This window comes from Malaclemys terrapin, chromosome 25, assembly GCF_027887155.1.
Source record: "Malaclemys terrapin pileata isolate rMalTer1 chromosome 25, rMalTer1.hap1, whole genome shotgun sequence".
In the NCBI taxonomy this organism is placed as follows: domain Eukaryota; kingdom Metazoa; phylum Chordata; order Testudines; family Emydidae; genus Malaclemys; species Malaclemys terrapin.
The window spans coordinates 1,955,264-1,976,554 of NC_071529.1; the positions used below are offsets into that span (position 1 = coordinate 1,955,264).

At 44.9% G+C, this 21,291-nt stretch overlaps 1 protein-coding gene across 2 annotated transcripts in view; it reads left to right on the plus strand.

Annotated features, from left to right (window-relative positions):
• MYO1D (myosin ID) overlaps window positions 1-21,291 on the plus strand; it is a 373,562-nt gene that overhangs the window by 152,775 nt on the left and 199,496 nt on the right. For both annotated transcript variants that reach the window (XM_054014216.1, XM_054014217.1), the window contains exons 15-16: window positions 10,046-10,212; window positions 17,310-17,517. In XM_054014216.1, the coding sequence (XP_053870191.1) occupies window positions 10,046-10,212; window positions 17,310-17,517 (375 nt within the window). The remainder of the gene's footprint in view (window positions 1-10,045; window positions 10,213-17,309; window positions 17,518-21,291) is intronic.

Consider the following 21,291-nt stretch of genomic DNA (forward strand, 5'->3'; position numbering starts at 1 on the left):
CACGTTAACACCCGTTCAACGCATAGAGTTCTCGACTCCACGGGGCCCAGGGCTTTCCTACCGGAAGCGCGCTTTCAAGCTATGTCATACTTGACCAGCCATATAAAGAGCCAACCGCTCACCACGGCCCACATGTGCCTGTGTCAGATGGGCCACATGGCCATGTGCACCTATGTGGTAAGTCACGCCCGGCTTCATCTAAGGCCCCTGCAAGTGTGGCTGGCCTCAGGCTACATTTCAAGCAGGCACCCACTGGACCGAATGGTCACGGTGCTGAACCATGTCCTCTCCTCTCTGGACTGGTGGCGGGATCCCCAGTCGGTGCTGCAGGGAGTCTCCTTCAAGACCCAGTCGCGCTCGCTCACCTTGGTCTCGGACGTGTCAGACCTGGGCTGGGGGGCCCATCTGGGCGAGCTCAACACCTAGGGTCGTTGGCTGCAACATGACCAAGCCCTTCAAATCAATGTCTGAGAGCTCAGCGCGTTTTGCCTGGTGTGCCAGGCTTTCTTACCCCATTTGGAAGGCAAAGTGGTGCAGGTCCTGACAGACAATACTACCGCAATGTACTGTGTCAACAGGCAGGGTGGTGTCAGGTTTTTGGCCCTCTGTCAGGAAGCGCTCCGCCTCTGGGACTTTTGTGTGCAGCACACCATTTATTTGTTGGCCGCCCACCTGCCCGGAGCCAAGAATGTCCTGGTGAATTGCCTCAGCAGAACTTTATTGTCTTGCCACAAATGGTCGCTCCATCCGGAGGTGGTCAGCCTAGTTTTCCGCAGGTGGGGGACTCCCCGGGTGGACCTGTTTGTGTCCAGACAGAACAAGAAGTGCCACGTGTCGGACGCCTTCCAGATTCTGTGGTCGGGAGTGCTGATGTATGCCTTCCCACCCGTTCCGTTAATCCAGAGTCCTGCTCAAGGTGAAGCAAGACAGAGCGACAGTCATCCTCATGGCCCTGGCATGACCTCGGCAGTCCTCGTTCGCCAGGCTCCTGAGTCTTTCGGCAGCCACTCCGTTGTAGCTGCCTCTTCAGCTGGATCTGCTGTCCCAGAACCACGGGAATCTGCTGCATCCGAACCTGGTGCTGCACTTGACAGCCTGGTTCCTGTGTGGCTGAGCGGGGAAGAATGGCAGTGTTCTGCTCGTGTCCAGCAGGTCCTACTGGGCAGCAGGAAACCCTCCACAAGGGCTACCTACGTGGCTAAGTGGAAGCTGTTCACGTGTTGGGCCTTGGATCGCCGCATCTGGGTGGAAGAGGCCCCCCTGCAGGACATCCTGGCCTATTTGCTGCACTTAAGCTTCAGGGCCTGTCACTGTCCTTCGTCAGGGTGAACCTGGCGGCCATTTCGACTTTCCATCCTCTGTTTCACGGTAAGTCTGTCTTCGCCCATCTCATGAAGTTCCTGAAAGGTCTGGAACACCTTTACCCGCATGTCTGGGACCCGGTCCCTACTTGGGACCTGAAGCTTGTGTTGTCCAGGCTCATGGGGCACCCCTTTGAGCCCCTGGCTTCCTGCTCCCTTCTGCTCCTCTCCTGGAAGGTCTCCTTTTTGGTTGCTATAACTGCAGCGCGTAGGGTGTCCGAGATCAGGGTACTCACGTTAGAGCTGCCTTATACGATCTTCTATAAGGACAAAGTACAGCTGCGTCCACACCCAGTTTTTCTGCCCAAGGTCATCTCCCAGTTCCATACTGGTCAGGACATATACCTACTGGTCTTCTGCCTGAAGCCTCATACTACAGATGAGGAATGCAGGCTGCATATTCTGAATGTCTGGCGGTCACTGGCCTTCTACGCAGAGGATGAAGCCGTTCCGTAAGTCTACACAACTGTTTGTTGTCGTTGTGGACCGGATGAAGGGTTGCCCAGTGTCTACCTAGAGAATCTCATCCTGGATCACGGAGTGCATCCGCTACTGCTGTGAGCTGGCGAAGGTGACCCCGCCAGCGATTGTGACGGCTTACTTGACTCAGCGGCCTTCCTCGCTCAGATGCTGATCTAGGAAATTTGCCGTGCCGCAACTTGGTAGTCGGTCCATACGTTTGCCTTGCACTATGCGCTGATCCAGCAGGCTCAGGCTGATGCTGGTTTCGGCAGAGCAGTACTCCAGTCTGCAAGACTGAGAACTCCGAGCCCACCTCCGAGGGTTCTGCTTGTGAGTTACCTACAATGGAATTGACACGAGCAAGCCCTTGAAGAAGAAAAAATGGTTACCTAGCTTTTTGTAACTATTGTTCTTTGAGATGCGTAGCGCATGTCCATTCCATTACCCGCCCCCCTGCCCCTGTGTCAGAGTTGTTGGCAAGAAAGAACCGAGACACGCAGGGCCGGTGGCGTCTTATATACCGCGTCATGAGTGTGGCACAGCCAGCCCCATGGGTACCACTAAGGCAAAAGTCTCCAGTTGCGCATGTGGGCATGCACACACGTACAATGGAATGGACATGAGCAACACATCTTGAAGAACAACAGTTATGAAAGGTAGGTAACCGTTTTGTTTACTTGGTCCTGCCTCAGCGCAGGAGGCTGGACTTGATGACTTCTCGGGGTGTTAAAAATCAGGTCCTGCATCAGAGCCAGTCCCTTGGCATCCTAATGAGTGCAGCTGGCCTGTAATAGGCTGCCTGATTGGCTTCCCCGCCTGATTGGTTGGAAAAGTCAGCAGACTGGCTCTTCAGCCTAGCAGTAGAAGCAGTTCAGCAACTGCTGAAAGCATTCCTGATGGCTTCTGCAGGTTTCCTGCCCTAGCCCCTCACTCCAGGTAACCCAGTCCCAACCCTCGGCTTGGATTCCTTACTTCTGACTCTGGCTCTGTGACCCTTGGTTCTGGCAGCTGGTCTCTGATTCTGGCTCTGAGGCATGACTGCCCATGTATTGGTCACTGATATGAGGCCCTTTTGAGCCCTACATTTCTATGATTCTATGAAACGGTGGCTCTGCAAGTGCAGAAAGGGACATGTCTCTTGATTTGAGCTTTCAAACAAGATGATCATTGAGCACAGTAACACATCGGTTGCTAACATAAATCTTTCCAAATATTCTGCTGCTGCTGTTTCATAGAATCATAGAATACCAGGGTTGGAAGGGACCTCAGGGGGTCATCTAGTCCAACCTCCTGCTCAAAGCAGGACCAATCCCTAGCCAGATTTTTGCCCCAGAGCCCTAAATGGCCCTCTCAAGGATTGAACTCACAACCCTGGGTTTAGCAGGCCAATGCGCAAACCACTGAGAATAGTCGCGTTATTGTTGGCCCACAAGAAATGGTCATATGGTCATATGAGACCATTACTTTGATCTGAATACAGAATGTATTCTGTGCAGTAATACACTGGCTAGAGCTCTCTAACCTTAGAGGTACTTGAACTGTGTGGTTCGTATACTGGTGGTGCATAGGATTCAGCTCCAGCCAGGACACCTGTGAAAGTAAGTGGAACTGCCACTAGAGGCTGGCAGGACCAGTTCTGATCTGGGGAAAAGTCTTGATTCCGTGAGCCATTGACTCTCTAGAAGAACTTAAATCTTTAAACCTTGGCTTCAGTTCATAAATTGCCACTTTTCTGACTTAAAGATGCTTCCTCCGGTGCTATGGTTTGAAAGGTCTGCAGGCACTGCTGTGGTTGAAACAGTCCTGGGCTTCATAAGAAAAGCACCTTGTTGCATTCCATCACATGGCTTGCTGCCTAAGTGGCACTCTTCACTCAAACCAGACTGATCGGATGGAAGAAGAAAAACAACAACAACGAACAAAAAAAAGGGAAACTTTTAGAAAGTATTTAACTCTTCACCCAAAGAGTAATTGCTAATTGTGACAAATAATGGACAGTTTTCTTGCAGCAGTGATACTGGTGTCATATAAGAAATTAGCTACTGCCAAGAAAAAAATAAGAGAACATAACTGAATGGGCAAAAGTGTGTTCAAATTACGCTTGTTAGTAATTACTAACCTTGTATGATTTTTTTTTAATATGGTCGTTTTAGAGACAAAACCTGTATCAATTCAAGCAAAACTCTAATACAGTGGTTCTCAAACTTTTGTACTGGTGACCCCTTTCACATAGCAAGTCTGAGTGTGACCCCCCCTTAAAAATTAAAAACACTTTAAAATATATTTAACACCATTATAAATGCAGGAGGCAAAATTGATTTGGGGTGGAGGCTGACAGCTCGCGCCTCCCCCACCCATCCCTCGTGATAACCTCGCAACCCCCTGAGGGGTTCCGACCCCCTGTTTGAGAGCCCAGGCTCTAATAGATATTAGAACTTTCTAATATGCTTAAATGGACACTCTTTTTCAAAGATGAGTTTAATTGTTCCACAGATATTCTAGTTGAATCCTGTTTTTCTTTTCTTAATGAAAACTGGAATTCTGAAATTTTTGGAAGGAAAGGGAAGGACTTATGGCTTAAACACAGGGCTTGAAGTCAGGTGTTCAGACAACAGAAGAGTAAGTGTGGGAAGAATAGACCGTTTGAATTCTATTAGTGGCTTTGAGTAGCAGATGGCAGTTGCTATAGGAATAAGTATTTTAGAAGTACAGGAGTACTTGTGGCACCTTAGAGACTAACAAGTACTCCTGTTCTTCTTTTTGCGGATACAGACTAACACGGCTGCTACTCTGAAACCTATTTTAGAAGTGTTTATCATGTACTATGGAAGAGCTATCTGTAAACACTGAATTAATTTTAACAGAAAATTCTATCAAATCTACCATGATACATAAAATACACAATCAATTTCATTTTTCCCAATTGTAAAACGTACCTGTAAAACCTCACACCAACCTTTGCGAAAAGTCTACTGGTTGGATAGCTAAGGCTCCTAATTCAAAAAGATGTTCGGTTCTGCATGTTTGCCTATTTTGTTGAGATTCAATTAAACATATTTTTGAAGCACTGAATCTAGAGATGGCTCTTCTTATTATGGCAGATTAAATACTTAATCTACTGTCCCCTTCCAAACTTGTACTAAGAGAATCCAGGGACAGAAGTGTAGGATTGTTAAACATACTTTTATTGCACTGGAAAAAGGGAAATGAAAGATATGGAGAGGTGTCTTCAAATGCATCTTTTTAAAATGTCTATAGGCTGATTTATGTAGCTGTCACGTAAAGGTGTGTGCTTGACAAATGTTATCTTCCCATGCTTTCCTCTTGAGTATTTGGTCTTGTTTGACTGATCACTTGGGTTCTTCCTTTCCTTTTAAAAACACTAGGGCTTGTACTGCTCTGGCTGACATTACGATGAATGATGAGCTATTCTGGGGCTGACTGCTCTTTTGAGACCCCTCCTTTATTCCAGCCTCTCCATATGATTTTTTTTTCCCTCCTCTCCACTCTTTGCTTTCCCTTGAATTCACTTTGACAGGTTTCCTCTCTAGTATGTTTATAATTCCATCACTGTGACTAATCTAGCACAAATGTTTCCCTTATGCACCTTTTTTGGAGTGTCTAAGCATGTCTCGGGTAATTAGCTGCAAACCATAGAAGAGACACTTTCTTCATTTCTTCACCTCTAGTTTTGAAACTTTCATACACAGAAAGGCTGATCCACTGGTTAGAGTGCTAGGACTTGAGATTGTTTCAATTCCCTGCTCTGATGCAGACTACCTGTGTAAACTGGGCAAGTCACTTAGTGTCTTTGTGCCTCAGTTTCCCATCTGTAAAACAGAGAGAATAGTTCCTCCCCACTTCACAGAGGATAAATGCACTAAAGACAGTGTGAGGGGCTCAGATACCACAGCAATGGGAACCAGATATGTACCCCTATAAAAATCAAGTTGGCAGTAATGTTAATGTTGAAGTATCCACTGCAGTTTACCCTAGTATCTATGGTACCGGGATGTTAATTACAGACCATTATGAAGTACAAAAACTACTTTGAAAAAGCATTAAACTTTGAAACAAAATGAAATCCAAAAAATCCAAAATGAAGGCATTATCCTGATGCTATAAAGAGAGATCCCAAGACAGGTTTAGGAGTGTCTCTCTCTCATGTAGACCTTTTTGGATTTCTCCACTGTAGAACATTTAAATAAATGTAAGTTTAAGCGAGATAAACTCCAATGGTGTGTAAGATCTCAAAATGCTGTGAAGGGTATACTTGACAGCACTGGAGACCAGTGTCCCTTGTTCACAGACTTGGTAAAACAGGGCAGTACCTGTCCCAGCAGTACCCTGCCAATGTGCTTCAACTTGGACCTGGAAGAGCCACTATTGGTCTCCATGGCCCATTCCATCCTTGATGCCTCTCATAACAAGGATGTTAGTTACTGCCAGTTTTGACCTTTGTGCTGTGGAAATCTATGATGTTGGAACTGGATTTAAACCAACTCATTCTTCATTGTGCTCAGGTCCCCAGATCCATCACAATGAGTACTTCAGCCTTATGCAGCTTGGGAGCCAACCCAGCCCTGGCAGTGACCGGCAGCAGGAGAATGCCTGCCTCCTGAAAATCCTTCCAGTTTTTTCTGCCTGCTGGTGGCTTGGCCAAGCTTCCCTGTTGCAGAGCTGCCTTGAGGGAAATTCCAAACTTTATCTCCAGTTTTCAGGCTAACAATTCCAATTCCCATTCCCATCTGGGTCCTGTGGCTGTGTTTGAACTTTCGAAGGAAGTTGTCCCCTTATCACTGCTCCCCCTTTAGAGGTGTTTGCTGTGTTTGATATCCCAGCAGTCTTCAGGGAAAGCTAGGTGAGAAAAGCCAGAGGTAAAAGGAGGGGTCTGTGTCCTGCTGGGGAGCTTAGCTGTCTCTGGGGGAAGATGTAGCCCGGTCACTTCAGCCACCCTCTCTTATGCAGGAAGGGATGCAGGCAGGATTGGAGAGGCAGGCTCTTCTGGGCAGACAGTCTCCTTACCCATTTCCATGGACACCTTGATAGCAAGGATACATCCAATTCTAGAGAGGTTCCAAAAGATTCAGGACCTCCTTGCATTGTTCTGGAACTGCAAGAAACCCACTTTAGCATTGAGCCTGCAAGTACTTGGCCTCCTAGTACTGTGCAAAGGGATCACTCCATGAGTGCAGTCAGACAACAGGCACCTTCACGGCTTCATCTTTAAGGTCCATTCCTGGGAACATATCAAGTGAAGGTTCTGGCACAGGTAATCAACTCTTTTAAATGGTGGTCAGCCCAAGGCCATGTCCATAAAAGGACACCCAATGCCTTCTAGACCTCCTTATCTTCACAATCAATGCCAGCTTCAAGGGATGGGGAGCACATTTGGGATTTCATGCAGCTCAAGACGTCTGGAACTCAGAGGAAAGAGCCCACAGTGTAACCTTCCTATAACTAAGAGCAGCCAAGCTGATGCTGCAAAGGTTCTAGCCCAGCCTAGAGGGGAATCACATCCTCAGTCAGTCAGACAACATGACTGTAGTCGCATAAGTGAACAACCAGTAGTGAACAAGAAGCCCAGTGCTATACGCTGAAGCGATGGAAATCATGCAGTGGGCATAAGAACGGCCATGGTGGGTCAGACTATGGTCCATCTAGCCCAGGATCTTGTCTTCCAACTGTGGCCAGTGCCAGGTGCTTCAGAGGGAATGATCAGAGCAGGGCAATTTACCAGGTGATCCATCCCCTTTTGTCCAGTCGCAGCTTCTGGGCAGCACCATTGCTCATCGGGTGTCTGCCTATAGTAGCATGGTGTTTGCAGAATCTCTGGATTCTCTGACACAGAAACCCAAGGTAGCCCTTGGGTCCGGTTAGCCAAGCAGGCAGGCAGGCCTCTGTTTCCCAAATGAGACACCTGTGATGTGAGCCCAGACCAAAAAAACCCCGTGAACTACTGATGTCAGTATTTGTCCATCAAGACTTGTTTTCTGGTAGCCATCCCGTCCTCCAGATAAGTGTTGGAGTTGGCAGAGCTTTCTATGCAGGAGCCCTACTGCATATTTCATGGAGACAAGGTAGTGCTCAGAACTCCGGAATCGTTTCACCCAAAGGTGAACTCTTCCTTCCATGCCTCCAAGAAGTGATTCTCCCTTCATTGTGTCCAAGGCCAGAGCATCCCACTGAGGAGAAGTGGCACACCTTAGATGTTAGAAGGGCTCTGAAAATTTACCTCCAACATAGAGTCCATGAGGAGATCCGGTGCCTTTTTGTATCCTTCTACCTGAAATATCAAGGACTCAGAGATTCCAAGTCCTCCGATGCTAGGTGGAGTAGACAATGTATTATGGAAGTGTACAAGGCATGGGAGAGTCCGGTTCCAGAAGGAGTCAGGGCACACGGGGCTGGTTCTGCCCCCAGGTTTCATGCAGGCTGAAGTACCCATTGTAATGAATCTGTGTGGACCTTATTTCTTAAGGAAAGGTAACTTTCAGGTAAGCATGGATTAAACTTTCCTATTGTCATAAATTACAGAACAAACATAAAATAGCTTTTTTCAGACATTTATCTAGGCTGAGGTCTCCCAAACCTGCTGTAAACATGAATAAAGATTACACTGATTTGTAATTAAAATTTTTTTAATCCAGATAATAAGTAACTGAATACTTTGTTGATGACATGTGAGCTAAATATTACGAAGACTGGGCATTTGCCATCCATTTGTTTTCAGGCAAAGATTTTTTCCACAGTTTTCAGAGTGGTAGCCGTGTTAGTCTGTATCAGCAAAAACAACGAGGCGACCCTGTGGCAGGGGTTCTCAAATTGGGGGTCGGGACCCTCAGGGGGTTGCGAGGTTATTATGGGGGAGGAGGGGTTGCAAGCTGTTAGCCTCCACCCCAAACCTCGCTTTGCCTCCAGCATTTATAATGGTGTTAAATATATTTTAAAGTGTTTTTAATTTATAAGGGGGGGAGGGTCACACTCAGAGGCTTGCTATGTGAAAGGGGTCACCAGTACAAAAGTTTGAGAACCACTGCCTTAGAGACTAACAAATTTATTTGGGCATAAGCTTTTGTGGGCTAAAACCCACTTCATCAGATGCATGGAGTGAAAAATACAGTAAGCAGTATATATATATTTTACAGCACATGATATTCACCCCTTCTTGTCAACTGTTGCGAATAGGCCACTTCCACCTTAATTGAATTGGCCTCATTAGTACTGATGCCCCACTTGGCAAGGTAACTCCCATCTTTTCATGTGCTTGGAGGGGGCGTGGCAAAAGCCACCTTCATGCTGCTTCGATTCTTGGCATTCTGGAGACCGATGCGGCTACCAGTGTAACATGGAGCAGCTCCAGAGGCTTCTTTAATTGGCTGCAACCTTATTCAAGAAGCCTATGGGCTATGTTACAGCCCAGTGTAGGTCAGAGTTTCTATGGCACTCAGCCCTACAGAGGTTCCCCTTCCAGTTTGCCCTCTACCAGGCGCTGGGTGGGGCAGCATAAGTTGACTCTTTGTATCTTCTCTTCTAGAAGAATTCTTCCCTAGCCAGTTGTGGAACCTATATGGTCTCTATATGCTGCTTGAATGGCATATATGGGCTTGAGCTAGAATTAACCAAGGGCGCTTGAGATGTGGTCCAAAGAGGTTATGGGTAAGCCAGACTCAGGGCCTGTTAGAGAAAAGTTATGGCTGGGCAAGGTGACCCCCTGAAAAGTGGGTGGTGAAGCAGCCTCATTTGACGGGGCTCATGGTGGCAACTATCGTTGTGCTCCCCTGGGGGGAGCTTTGAATGTGAGTGGTGAAACGTAACTCTCTCCCCCTTGGGATAAAGTCCTCTGGAGTGCAGGTGGTCCATTTGGACCAATTGAGGGAATCTGACTCCATACTTTTCAAGGACACATGTCTTTGTGCCAGTGACTCATTATTGTACTGGGACCCCTTAATTTGTCTATACTTATTCCTTGCAAACATGTCCCCCCAGGTCACCTTATTACTCCAAATGCTCCTCAATGACGGTAGCTTTGTCTTGTTTCCTTTCTGTAACTGAAGAGAAAATTTCAGTTAATATGTTATATCGTGTTCATATTCAAAGACAAACTGTTTAGGAGAGTGCATACTTACTTTAATTGTGCATTCGTGTGTTTTATTTAGTAAATTGTATCTTTCACAAAGTTCTTAGCTCTGTGCAAGTCATTGTTTGATTTGTCCCCGTAGGAGCCATATTATGTCCGATGCATTAAGCCCAATGAAAAGAAGTCATCACAGCTGTTTGATGAAGAACGCTGCAGGCATCAGGTGGAATACCTTGGACTTCTGGAGAATGTCAGGGTACGGCGGGCAGGATTTGCCTACCGCCAAACATATGAAAAGTTTCTTCACAGGTGAGAAGGGAATTAGTGCATGTTTTTTTTGTTGTTGAGATGTTTGCCGGCTTTCTAGGCTATTAGTTGAGCTGCACAATCTAATGATCTGCCTTCACTATGATCTTTAAACATAGAATCCTTTAGTCTGGTGATCTTTAGTCATGAATGGTGTACATATACTGTTTCTTTTTTGAGCACACACTAGTGGCTTGGATAAAACACTGTTGGTCACAGAAGGGTTAGAGTTAGATGCACAGACTTGAGGAGTGCATTCTTTATGGGCTACCATTTTCCACCTTTTATAAACAGCAGGGATGAAAACCCCATGACTCCAGTTAGACTGAACCAGTGTTCTGTTACTGTCTTAGTATGGTTAGAGTTAATGGACAATGAATATCCTCCCCACAAAAAATTAACCCTAGACACAGAATTAAATAATGTCTTGTGTTTTCTCTTCTAAATATTGTCTTATATTTTTGGAGAAGTATGGAAAGTTTCCTTTCCTGGGGGAGAAAAACACTTTCCAAATATAGAGTGACATTACATGGGTCAGAAAGGAAACCTTTGGACTCAGTGAATTTATAAATAGAAGGTGGGAGGATAGGAATGCGATGATATGACTTGACCCCATGAAAACATGATTTTTGATGCATGCTGCGCTGTGTTTTTAGTAGCTAGAAATGTTGCTTAAGCTAAGGGCTTGTCTTCACTACTGGGGAGATCGGCACTGCTGCAATCGATGCAGCGGGTGTCGATTTAGCGGGTCTAATGAAGACCTGCTAAATCAACTGCAGAGCGCTCTCCAGTCGACCCCGATACTCCATCTCGCCGAGAAGAGTAAGGTAAGTCGACAGGAGAGCATCTCCCATCGATGCAGCGCAGTGAAGATACTGCGGTAGGTCAATGTAGGCTATGTCTACTCCAGCTATGTAAATAACGTAGCTGGAGTAGTGTAACTTAGGTCTACTTACCCTGGTAGTGAAGGCAAGCCTTAAGGTTTCTTACAGCGTATGTCAAGTACTGTGCATATCTAGAATTTCATCATCTTGCTGGTGGATCATTGAATTGATTTTGGTTTTTGACTTATTTGAGCAAGTGAGAAACTGACCCTGAGTGTGGGGAAAAATGAAAAACTGTACATAGGCAAGTGTAGGAAAGAAAGAATTGGAAGAGCTCTGTTGTTCATAATGACTAATATGGCTTTGACCAGTTTTTTCCAGTAACTGAAGGGTAATAAAAGGGTATGGTTCAACAAATACTATTTACTGAACTTCAATTTTGTCATGAACTGTAACTTTTCAACATCATACAAGTTTCGGGCTTGATTCTGCCCTCATTCACACACGTGCACATTATCAGGAATCCATTAAAATCTGCTCTTATGATTGCACAAGAAGCTATTGTTTAGTGGATATGTGATAAGCTCTTGTATGTCTATTTATCCAATCAGCAAAATGAAGCTAATGGCTGGAAAATTAGATTCATGTATAGCAACTGGTACGACCTTTTAACCCCTTGTTGCATTGCTTAGCCTTAAAACACTCCAACACACTTGATATCTCACTTTATTAGCGGAAGCGAGAGAAACAATAATTAACATACCGTATCCTGACCTCCTTATTCTCTTTACTTAGAACTTGTATTCAGGAAAGCTCCCACTTTATCACTTTACAGTAAAGTAAGATCAAGCATATTTAGATCCAGCCCACAGTCAATCTGTTTTCACTTGGCTTCACTGGCATTCTTAGGGGTAAAATGTATCTTGAAATCAATACATTGTCATTAAATGCTTGTGTGTTGCATTATTGGTTTTAACATCTAAATTGCCAAAAATCTTATGGCTCGGTATCTTTTGGGGAAGGTGGTGGCCGGGAAGCTTGGTTTCTTGAGAATATAATCAAACACTTTTCGTTATTGTCATTCCCAGCTCTAATGCCTCTTCTAAAGTAACATTAAGTGTGGCATGAAAATAACACTGGAAACCCCACCAACTGAATTGTGGTGATAAAAATCTCTTGCTTCGTGTTCAAACCCAGAATTTATCAGCAAATATTATGTCTGAATTTCAGGAGACTTCCACTGAGGATTGTAGGTTTTAAAAAGCAACCTTTCTTTCAGTTTCCTTCTGTAGGTTAAAAATGAAGGGGAGAGAAAAAACAAAGGAGTGCAGAGGAGGATGTTTAATGTATGGATGACCTTGAAGGCTGTTGAGATCTTTAGGCATGGGGGAGGGGAAGAGCTATTCTGTCAGGCAGCAGATTTATTCTGGGTCCTGCTTCATTATAATTAGCAGTAAGGTTTTGGGATTTTGACTTGCTAGGGGATCGGGGTCATGCTCTTTGCCTCAGGGAAGGAATTAGTGAGCTTCCACTGCACATGCTGCTGGAGAGATGGAAAGCCTGCAGCAGTATTCTGACAATGTTAATACTACCAGTTGTTGTATTAAGAGAGAGAGAGAGAGCGCGTAAAACTGCCCTGCATTAAATTGATACCTGTAATGTCTAAATGTTGGATCTCTTTTGTTGATGCAGCCTTGTCTCTTCTGGAGATTTTAATTTCTCTTTCATAAAATCTTCCTCCTACCTTGTTGTACTGGTTTTAGATCTGACATTTTATTCCTCTTGTCTGACCCCATCAGGTCTGCTTAATAAAAGGCGGATTTGCTCTGTCACCCTGATTGTCTTTCGTCTAATGTGAAATGTCTTGAGGTGAAAGATTTTTCCATTTCATATCCCAGTGAATTAATTATAGCAGAAACATTTTTCCACTGGGAATAGAGAGCAGAGATCTGAAACCAAACAAAAGTGTTTTGGTATGTGTGTATGTAAAATATTTATGTACTGCATGTAGATTTATTTGGGAATGAGAGCTCTGAGCCCTTCCAAATATAAATGCAAAAACTCTTCATCGTGAGACTGTAAGGGATTTTTTTTTTTTTGAAATGTCAGCTTTTTTATACTTTAGCATACTCTTAACCAAACAATCATGTTGTGCCTTCCATTATCCTCTGTCACTGATATACTGGGGCCTGCTTCGAACCATGTGCTACAGCAGGTTTTTTGCTGTCAAGTTTGTTCAGAGGTTAATTTTAAAAGAACAGTGACAGTATTGTATATATTTTGGATAGTGTTATTTTAGTCAGTGTAGTACTCTCTTTTTTGTTATAGAATGAACCCCAGCAACTTTAGATTAGACCCTATTTCCTATAAAAAGGTTTTCTAAGGTTGTGACACCAGATTTGTGGTTGTCCATCTAACATTTATTTCTGAATTAGCTTGCCAACTGAAAAAAATCCATGCCTAGAAAATTGGGATTGAATTCTGACTTCTCAGTTCATGGGGTTTTAAATGGGCAAATAGTTAAAACTGCTGAATGTGTTTCCTTTAGTACATGAATATGGATAATGTTGTTATGGTGAAATTGCCTATTGCATTATTGATTAAGTCTGTAAATCATATGCAGAAAATTCATTGTTGCTCCCTTGCAAAAACCTATTTATCCAATCAGCAATTCTCAAATATAGCATACTTTATGGCAGAGCAGAGTCAGATCTTATTATTTTCCTGTTTGATTCATAGTTGTTTAATGCTGAACTGTTTTCTGCTTTTCTTTGTGTGTGGGGAGTTTGGAAAAGTGAGTAATGAAATGCCTGATAAAGGAGGATAGTTCTTGCACCCACCTACTTGATGATCAGCTTGTGACTGGTTCCCCAGGGTGCAACCTGGAACTGGGGTACCGCTGAGCCCTCTGGCTTACTAACCTGGGCTCTCCCACACTGTGATGCTGTTGCTAAGCCACAAACCTCTCCAGGTACTGCACCTACACAGACATCCACAGTCAGGGACACGCCCAACTGAGTTACATGAATGCTTTTGCCAGCCGCTCATGAACCAACAATAGAGAAGCTCCAGCCAATTCCCTCAGCTCCCCAGCCTTGGACCCCAGAGCAGCACCATCTTGCCCTAACCACTGTACGTTTTATTACCCAGTCTGCCACTTCTGCAAAAGAAAGAGGAAATGCACCAGCTTTTGTACACTGAGCAGATTGCCCAAAGCATTTCAACAAATATGCACTGTTTTAGGTAAAATATAAAATAGATTTATTAACTACAGAAAGATAGATTTTAAGTGATTGTAAGTAATAAGTGTACAGATCAAAGTTAGTTACCTAAGAAATAAAAGTAAAACCACAGTCTGAGTTCTATAAACTAGACAGGATCTGAATCAAGCAGTGTCTCACCCTGGTAGATGATCTAGTTCCTGAATACACAGGCTGGGATTCTCCTTTCCAGCCTGGGACCACCTCCCCTATTCACTCTTTGTCCTCCAGATGTGTTTCCAGGTGTTGAGTTGTGGGGGGGGAGAAGAGGCCAAGTGATGATGTCACTTCCCCTCTTTTGTAGTTTCTTTCAGCTTCCTGGAAAGAACCTTTGCAATGACATGAGTCAAGCATAGAATCATAGAAGATTAGGGGTTGGAAGAGACTTCAGAAGGTCATCTAGTCCAACGCCCTGCTCACAGCAGGCCCAACACCAACTAAATCATCCCACCCAGGGCTTTGTCAAGTGAGGCCTTAAAAACCTCTAATTCCACCACCTCCCTAGGTAACCCATTCCAGTGCTTCACCACCCTCCTAGTGAAATAGTTTTTCCTCATCTCCAACCTAAACCTCCCCCACTGCAACTTGAGACCATTGCTTCTTGTTCTGTCATCTGCCACCACTGAGAACAGTTTAGCTCATCCTCTTTGGAAACTCCCCCCCCTTCAGGTAGTTGAAGGCTGCTATCAAATCCCCCCTCACTCTTCTCTTCTGAAGACTAAACAAGCCCACTTCCCTCAGCCTCTCCTCGTAAGTCATGTGTCCCAGCCCTCGAATCATTTTTTTTGCTCTCCGCTGGACTCTCTCCAATTTCTCCACATCCTTTCTGTAGGGGGCCCCCCAAAACTGGACGCAGTACTCCAGATGTGGCCTCACCAGTGCTGAATAGAGGGGAATAATCACTTCCCTCGATCTGCGGACATGTTCCTACTAGTGCAACCCAATATGCCGTTAGCCTTCTTGGCAACAAGAGCACACTGTTGACTCCTAATCATCTTTTCGTCCGCTGTAATCCCCGGGTCCTTTTCTGCAGAACTGCTGCTTAGCCACTCGATCCCTAGTCTGTAACAGTGCATGGGATTCTTCCGTCCTAAGTGCAAGACTCTGCACTTGTCTTTGTTGAACCTCTTCAGATTTCTTTTGCCCAGTTCTCCAATTTGTCTAGGTCCCTCTGGACCCTATCCCTACACTCCAGCATATCTACCTCTCTCCCCAGCTTAGTGTCATCTGCGAACTTGCTGAAGGTGCAATCCATCCCACCATCCGGACCATTAATAAACATGTTGAACAAAACCGACCACAGGACTAACCCCTGTGGCACTCTGCTTGATACAGGCTGCCAACTAGACATGGAGCCGTTGATCAATACCTGTTGAGCCCGATGATCTAGCCAGCTTTCTATCCACCTTTTAGTCCTTTCATCCAGTCCATACTTCTTTATCTTGCTGGCAAGAATACTGTGGGAGACCATATCAAAAGCTTTGCTAAAGTCAAGGTATATCACGTGCACTGCTTTCCCCTCATCCACAGAGCCAGTTATCTCATCATAGAAGGCAATCAGGTTGGTCAGTCATGACTTGCTCTTGGTGAATCCATGTTGACTGTTCCTGATCACCTCCCTCTCCTCCAAGTGCTTCAAAATGGTTTCCTTGAGGACCTGCTCCATGATTTTTCCAAAGACTGAGGTGAGGCTGAGGTCTGTAGTTCCCTGGATTCTCCTTCTTCCCTTTTTTGCCCTTTTTCGAAACATCCGGGACCTTCCCCAGTCAGCACGAGTTTTCAAAGATAATGGCCAATGGCTCTGCAATCATATCAGCCAACTCCCTCAGCACCCTTGGATGCATTAGATCCGGCCCCATGGACTTGTGCATGTCCAGCTTTTCTAAATAGTCCTTAACCTGTTCTTTCACCATTGAAGGCTGCTCATCTCCTTCCCATACTGTGCTGCCCAGTGCAGCAGTCTGGGAGCTGACCTTGTCTGTGAAGACGAAGGCAAAAAAAGCATTGAGTACTTCAGCTTTTTCCACATCATCTGTCACTAGGTTGCCTCCCCCATTCGGTAAGGGTCCCACACTTTCCCTGACCACCACCTTGTTGCTAACATACTTGTTGAAAGCAGTCTCTATTGTCTACGTGCTATCTCTGAGAAGGTCTCCATTGTATACAGTTTCTAGGATAGTTGTTGTGAGTGTGGACTCCCTTTAATAGACCATAATCAGCTACTCCATTGTTGTACTTGAAAGGCTGGTTGTGGGTGTTCCCAACTTTACAACATATTTCAGTAACACACACATAGCAAAACTTCATAACTTCCCATACAATGAAAGCACATGCAATCCAACAGGATATTAATGTTCGACAGATCAAGCCTTTTAAAATGATACCTCACAAGGCATACTTTGTACCAAACATATCATAATTATATCACCATGGTAAATATAGGGGTGCCAGGGTACCGCTTTGGAGCGCAGAGTGCCACACAGCTGCCTGCCACTTTCTAGCATAATGAAACTAGTCTGGGAGTGGTACAGAAATGAGGGGCAGGAGATGAGTGCAGGATTTTAAAAAGGTCCAGTTTTTCTGAATAAACATTAAGTACATAGCTCAATTTCAGTTGACTTCTGCAAAGTAAGTTGAAATAAAGGTTTTGTTCTTAGCAAATGTTTAAAAACTGTTGAAATAGAAAGTCAAGAAATAACTTGAGTTGAGTAGCGGATTTGCTCATCCTGCAAGGATCTATGGGTGGGCTCTGCCATGTTGCATCTGTTCTTATTGGGGTGACTGTGGTAGTTCTTACTGGTATTCCAAAAATCATCCATCTTTCAACTCTGCTGCTCTCATTCCTTTTTGTACTTCTCATGGAATCCCGTCACATCCACAGAATATCTAAATTATTACAGCCATCAGTGAACAGAAATCTTAATCTAAAAGATAAACTCTACAATGTGTTTAAGGGTCGGCTTGGGAGCACAGATGGGAAGTTGATGATAGATTTAATTTTTTTGTGTTAATCCAGGTACAAGATGGTCTCAGAATTTACTTGGCCAAACCATGACCTCTCTTCAGACAAAGAAGCTGTGAAGAAATTGATTGAGTGCTGTGGGTTTCAGCATGATGTAGCCTATGGGAAGACCAAGATTTTCATACGGACTCCACGGACACTCTTCACCTTGGAGGAACTGCATGCCAAGATGCTTATTAGAATTGTCCTCTTCCTACAGAAGGTAAAGTTAGCTTTAGTGCACTGATAAACCTCAGCTTAGTGTTCATAAAATACCATCTCTCCTTACCAAGCCTTTTCAAGGTAATCTCACAAAGGTGATGAGTCTGCACAAAGCTTTAACAGAATTGCAGTGTTACTTGATTTTTGAAAAGCTCTATTCAGCTCTTTCTATACTTTTCTACATAAAATGTTGAGCTAGAGTCCAATGAGACCTGATATGTTATAATGTGTGGCTCTGTTGAACCTATAAACATGCTGTATATCCTTGCAAAATGTAAGATCTCCTACAAAAGTAGGTCTTTTTGAGACCTAGAGAATATTTATGGGTAAATTAAAGCACTTTGCCCAGAGGTTCAGATAGAACATGTGGTTTGACTCGGCAGCCTGTGTGTTTATCCTTAGGGTAAATAATTTTGACATTCTGTTACTACTAAATCAAAGCAGAATGGCCCTGGATATATCAGGGCACTACACTGGCATGGTCTAACCACAGAGGAACAGCCAGAGATATATCATACTCTTGCTTATGGAAGATGTTCCTCAGTCTAAGCAATAGAAATTTACTTTTTACTTAAAAGACTTATCTGTCTACTGAATTCTTTTCAGGAGTTTCTGGGACAGTTTCTGTTGGAGCAATCTGGCTTTGTAACATAGGCAATATGAATTACGAAAAAGAGCTCCAGTGCTTTATGGAAGATCTGGGTTGCATCCCAGATGAGCATGTGCTGGCATGTATACGGCACGCTTCTACGATGGCTAGCAGGGCCATTCCATTTTAGTGGGGAAAAAATTTCTTCCTACTTGAAAGTTCCATGTCTCTATCTCAATGTCCTGTTAATCTGAAAAATCAGGGACTGATAAAATGATTTCAGCTTCCCTGCATTGCGTTGTTTGGTTCCTAGTTGGCCTTTATTACTTTGGGAGAACCTGTCCAGGTACCACCTGTTTATTTTATACCACTGACTTCTATGTAAGTGAAACATCCTCTGTCTTCTGCAACTGTAGAGAAGCTAAAGGAAAAAATTTCTTGAAATTTCTTATGCTAATCTGAAAGGGTTGTTAAGCAATTTGCCTAAAAGGCAAGATTTTGAAAGAAGTAGGTCTTGAAAGTGACACATTCCCATTGTTGGAGTTCGGGAGATATAAACAGGGCTTTTGATCCTTACTTGTCAAATTGAAGGTAGTAGCTGTTCACATTTGGGTCACAGAAGTTACAATAGTGGTGCGTAAAGCCCCATGGAAAGGTACACATTTATCAGAGAGACTGCAAAAGCTTTGTAAACCATGTAGATGGATCAGACCGCTTTTATTAAATGGCCCATACATTTAAAATTGTATTTCTCTATTGAGATCTTAAATAGGTTTGCAAAACAGCCAGACTAAATTAAACCTTTTTAGGTTCATAACACTTCTTCGAATGAATAACTTCTAACATTCTTGTAAATCCAAGGCCACTATGTTCAGTTACTGTTTCTCCTTATTATTGGAGGGTGAGCTATTTGGGTTTCCCTGTAGTTAACAAATTACTGGAAGAACACATTACTGACAAATGTTGATGTATAAATTTCCATTTCTGATTAAATGGCTGAAGGAAGTGGGAGGTGAGCTTGGTCTGGATCAGAGGTCCACAAACTGTGAGGCATGCCCGGGCCAGCCCCCACAGGGGGTAGGAAGGGAGTGCCACTCGGCCCCGCCACTTGGCTCCGTCCCCAGCATCGGCCCCATCTCTGTTCCCGGCCCTACCCCTGGCCATGGCTCTATTCCTGGGCCGAAGCTGGGAGTGGGGGCAGAGCTGCACCAGGCCATGGGCCTGGCTGCTGGCCCTGGTCCTCACTGCAGCCCGGCTGCAGACCCGCCCCTGCCCCTGCTCCTGGCCCCAACCCCAGCCTTGGCTGTGGGTTTGTTCTCGGCCTGGGGCCAAGGTTGGGGGTGGGGCTGGGAATGGAGCTGAACCAGGCCCAGCTGCCGGCCCCCACTGCAGCCTGGCTGTGGCTTTGGCCCCGGCCTTGGCCCCAGACCCACCCGCAGCTGCACCTCCAGCTTCGCCCCCCTAATCCCTGTCTGCATCGCATAAGAACATAAGAATGGCCATACTGGGTCAGACCAAAGGTTCATCTATCCCAGTATCCTGTCTTCCGACAGTGGCCGATACCAAGTGCCCCAGAGGGAATGAACAGAACAGGGAATCATCAAGTGATCCATCCCCTGCTGCCCATTGCCAGCTTCTGGCAAATAGAGGCTAGGGACACCATCCCTGCCCCTCCTGGTTAATAGCGATTGATGGACCTATCCTCCATGAATTTTTCTAGTTCTTTTTTGAACCCTGTTATAGTCTTGGCTTTCACTCCCAGCTCGGGGGTGGGGCGCGAATGGGTAAGTGGGGGTGCAACCCTGAAAAGTCTGGGGACTGCTGGTCTGGATTTAAAGATTGCAGGTATTGAAAGGTAATAAAACTCCTTACGCAGGTGTGTCAGTTAAAGCCTGTTAAACAGCATGGGCCAAAACTTGATAGAAAAATGGATTGACAAACTGCTGCAGTGGCTGTTGGCTTTCCTTATCAATGTACTGTAAAGACCAAAATTGCAAACCTTCACTTAACCAGGACTGGCTCCTATGGACCTGGAAGAGAGCAGAAGTAAATAAATTGTTCTTTGCCTACAGAAGGAAAATAGATGAATTTGGAACTGGGCCCACTTTTTGGCTGTATGAGAACTTGGTGGATTGGCAGAATGCTGTTGTTGGGTGGCAGGTATATGTTGTGCATCAGAACTGGCTAATTCTGATTCTTCATTCTTTAATATATTTTTATTGATTTTCCTTTTGTTTTATGTTGACCGAGGAAAAATGGTAAATGCTAGACCTACCAAGCATACCAGAAATAACATGCATATTACTCCTGGGTGAATTCTGTGGCCCAAAAAAAAAAAAAAATTTAATTCTGTGCACAATATTTTCAAATTCTGCATTTTTTTATTTGTCAAAATAACACAATATAATCATGCCAGTTTCAGTTATTTGGTAATGTATTTCAAAATACCTGTCAGGAAGTATTTTTGTAACAATACAGACAAAAAAGATTCAGGAAATGTTTTTTGACAGATTCCTTGCTAAGCGTATTAATACAGAACTTTGAGTAATAACTCATTTAAATTACAATACAGAAACTTATTTCCCACACCCTTCAGAAGCAGGGCAAAGGCTTGGGGGTGGCAGTGGTAATGGAGGGGCTGAGAGAGAGAGGGAAGAAGCCTGGGAGTGAACCTGGAGGATTGTTGGGTGTGGGTGAGAGAAATATAGAACAGTTTTTCACCCCGGGGATGGGGTGGGGGGAGGTATCGTTAAGGAGTTGGGGAGCCTCCCCCATGCAGACCCTGGCTGATCCCGGCACATCTGCCCCTATCCCCATAGATTCATAGGACTGGAAGGTACCATGTGTCTCTGCACCTCCACTCAGTCACCTCTCTGCCAGTCCCCGTGTGGCCCTGCACCTCCATTCAGCCCCCACCCCAGTCTGTCCCCCCCACTAGCCTTTCTGAAGCCCAGCAGCCCTGTGTGCCCCACTCTGCCTGTTCCCTCCCCTACCCCCCGTGCCTCCTTGATCACTTGATGATTATCTGTTCTGTTCATTCCCTCTGAAGCACCTGGCATTGGCCACTGTTGGAAGACGGGATATTGGGCTAGATGGACCATTGGTCTGACCCAGTATGGACATTCTTATGTTCCTCACCTGGCCCCATGGGCAGGGCACTGTGAGGAATGCAGCCTCCTCTTCCTT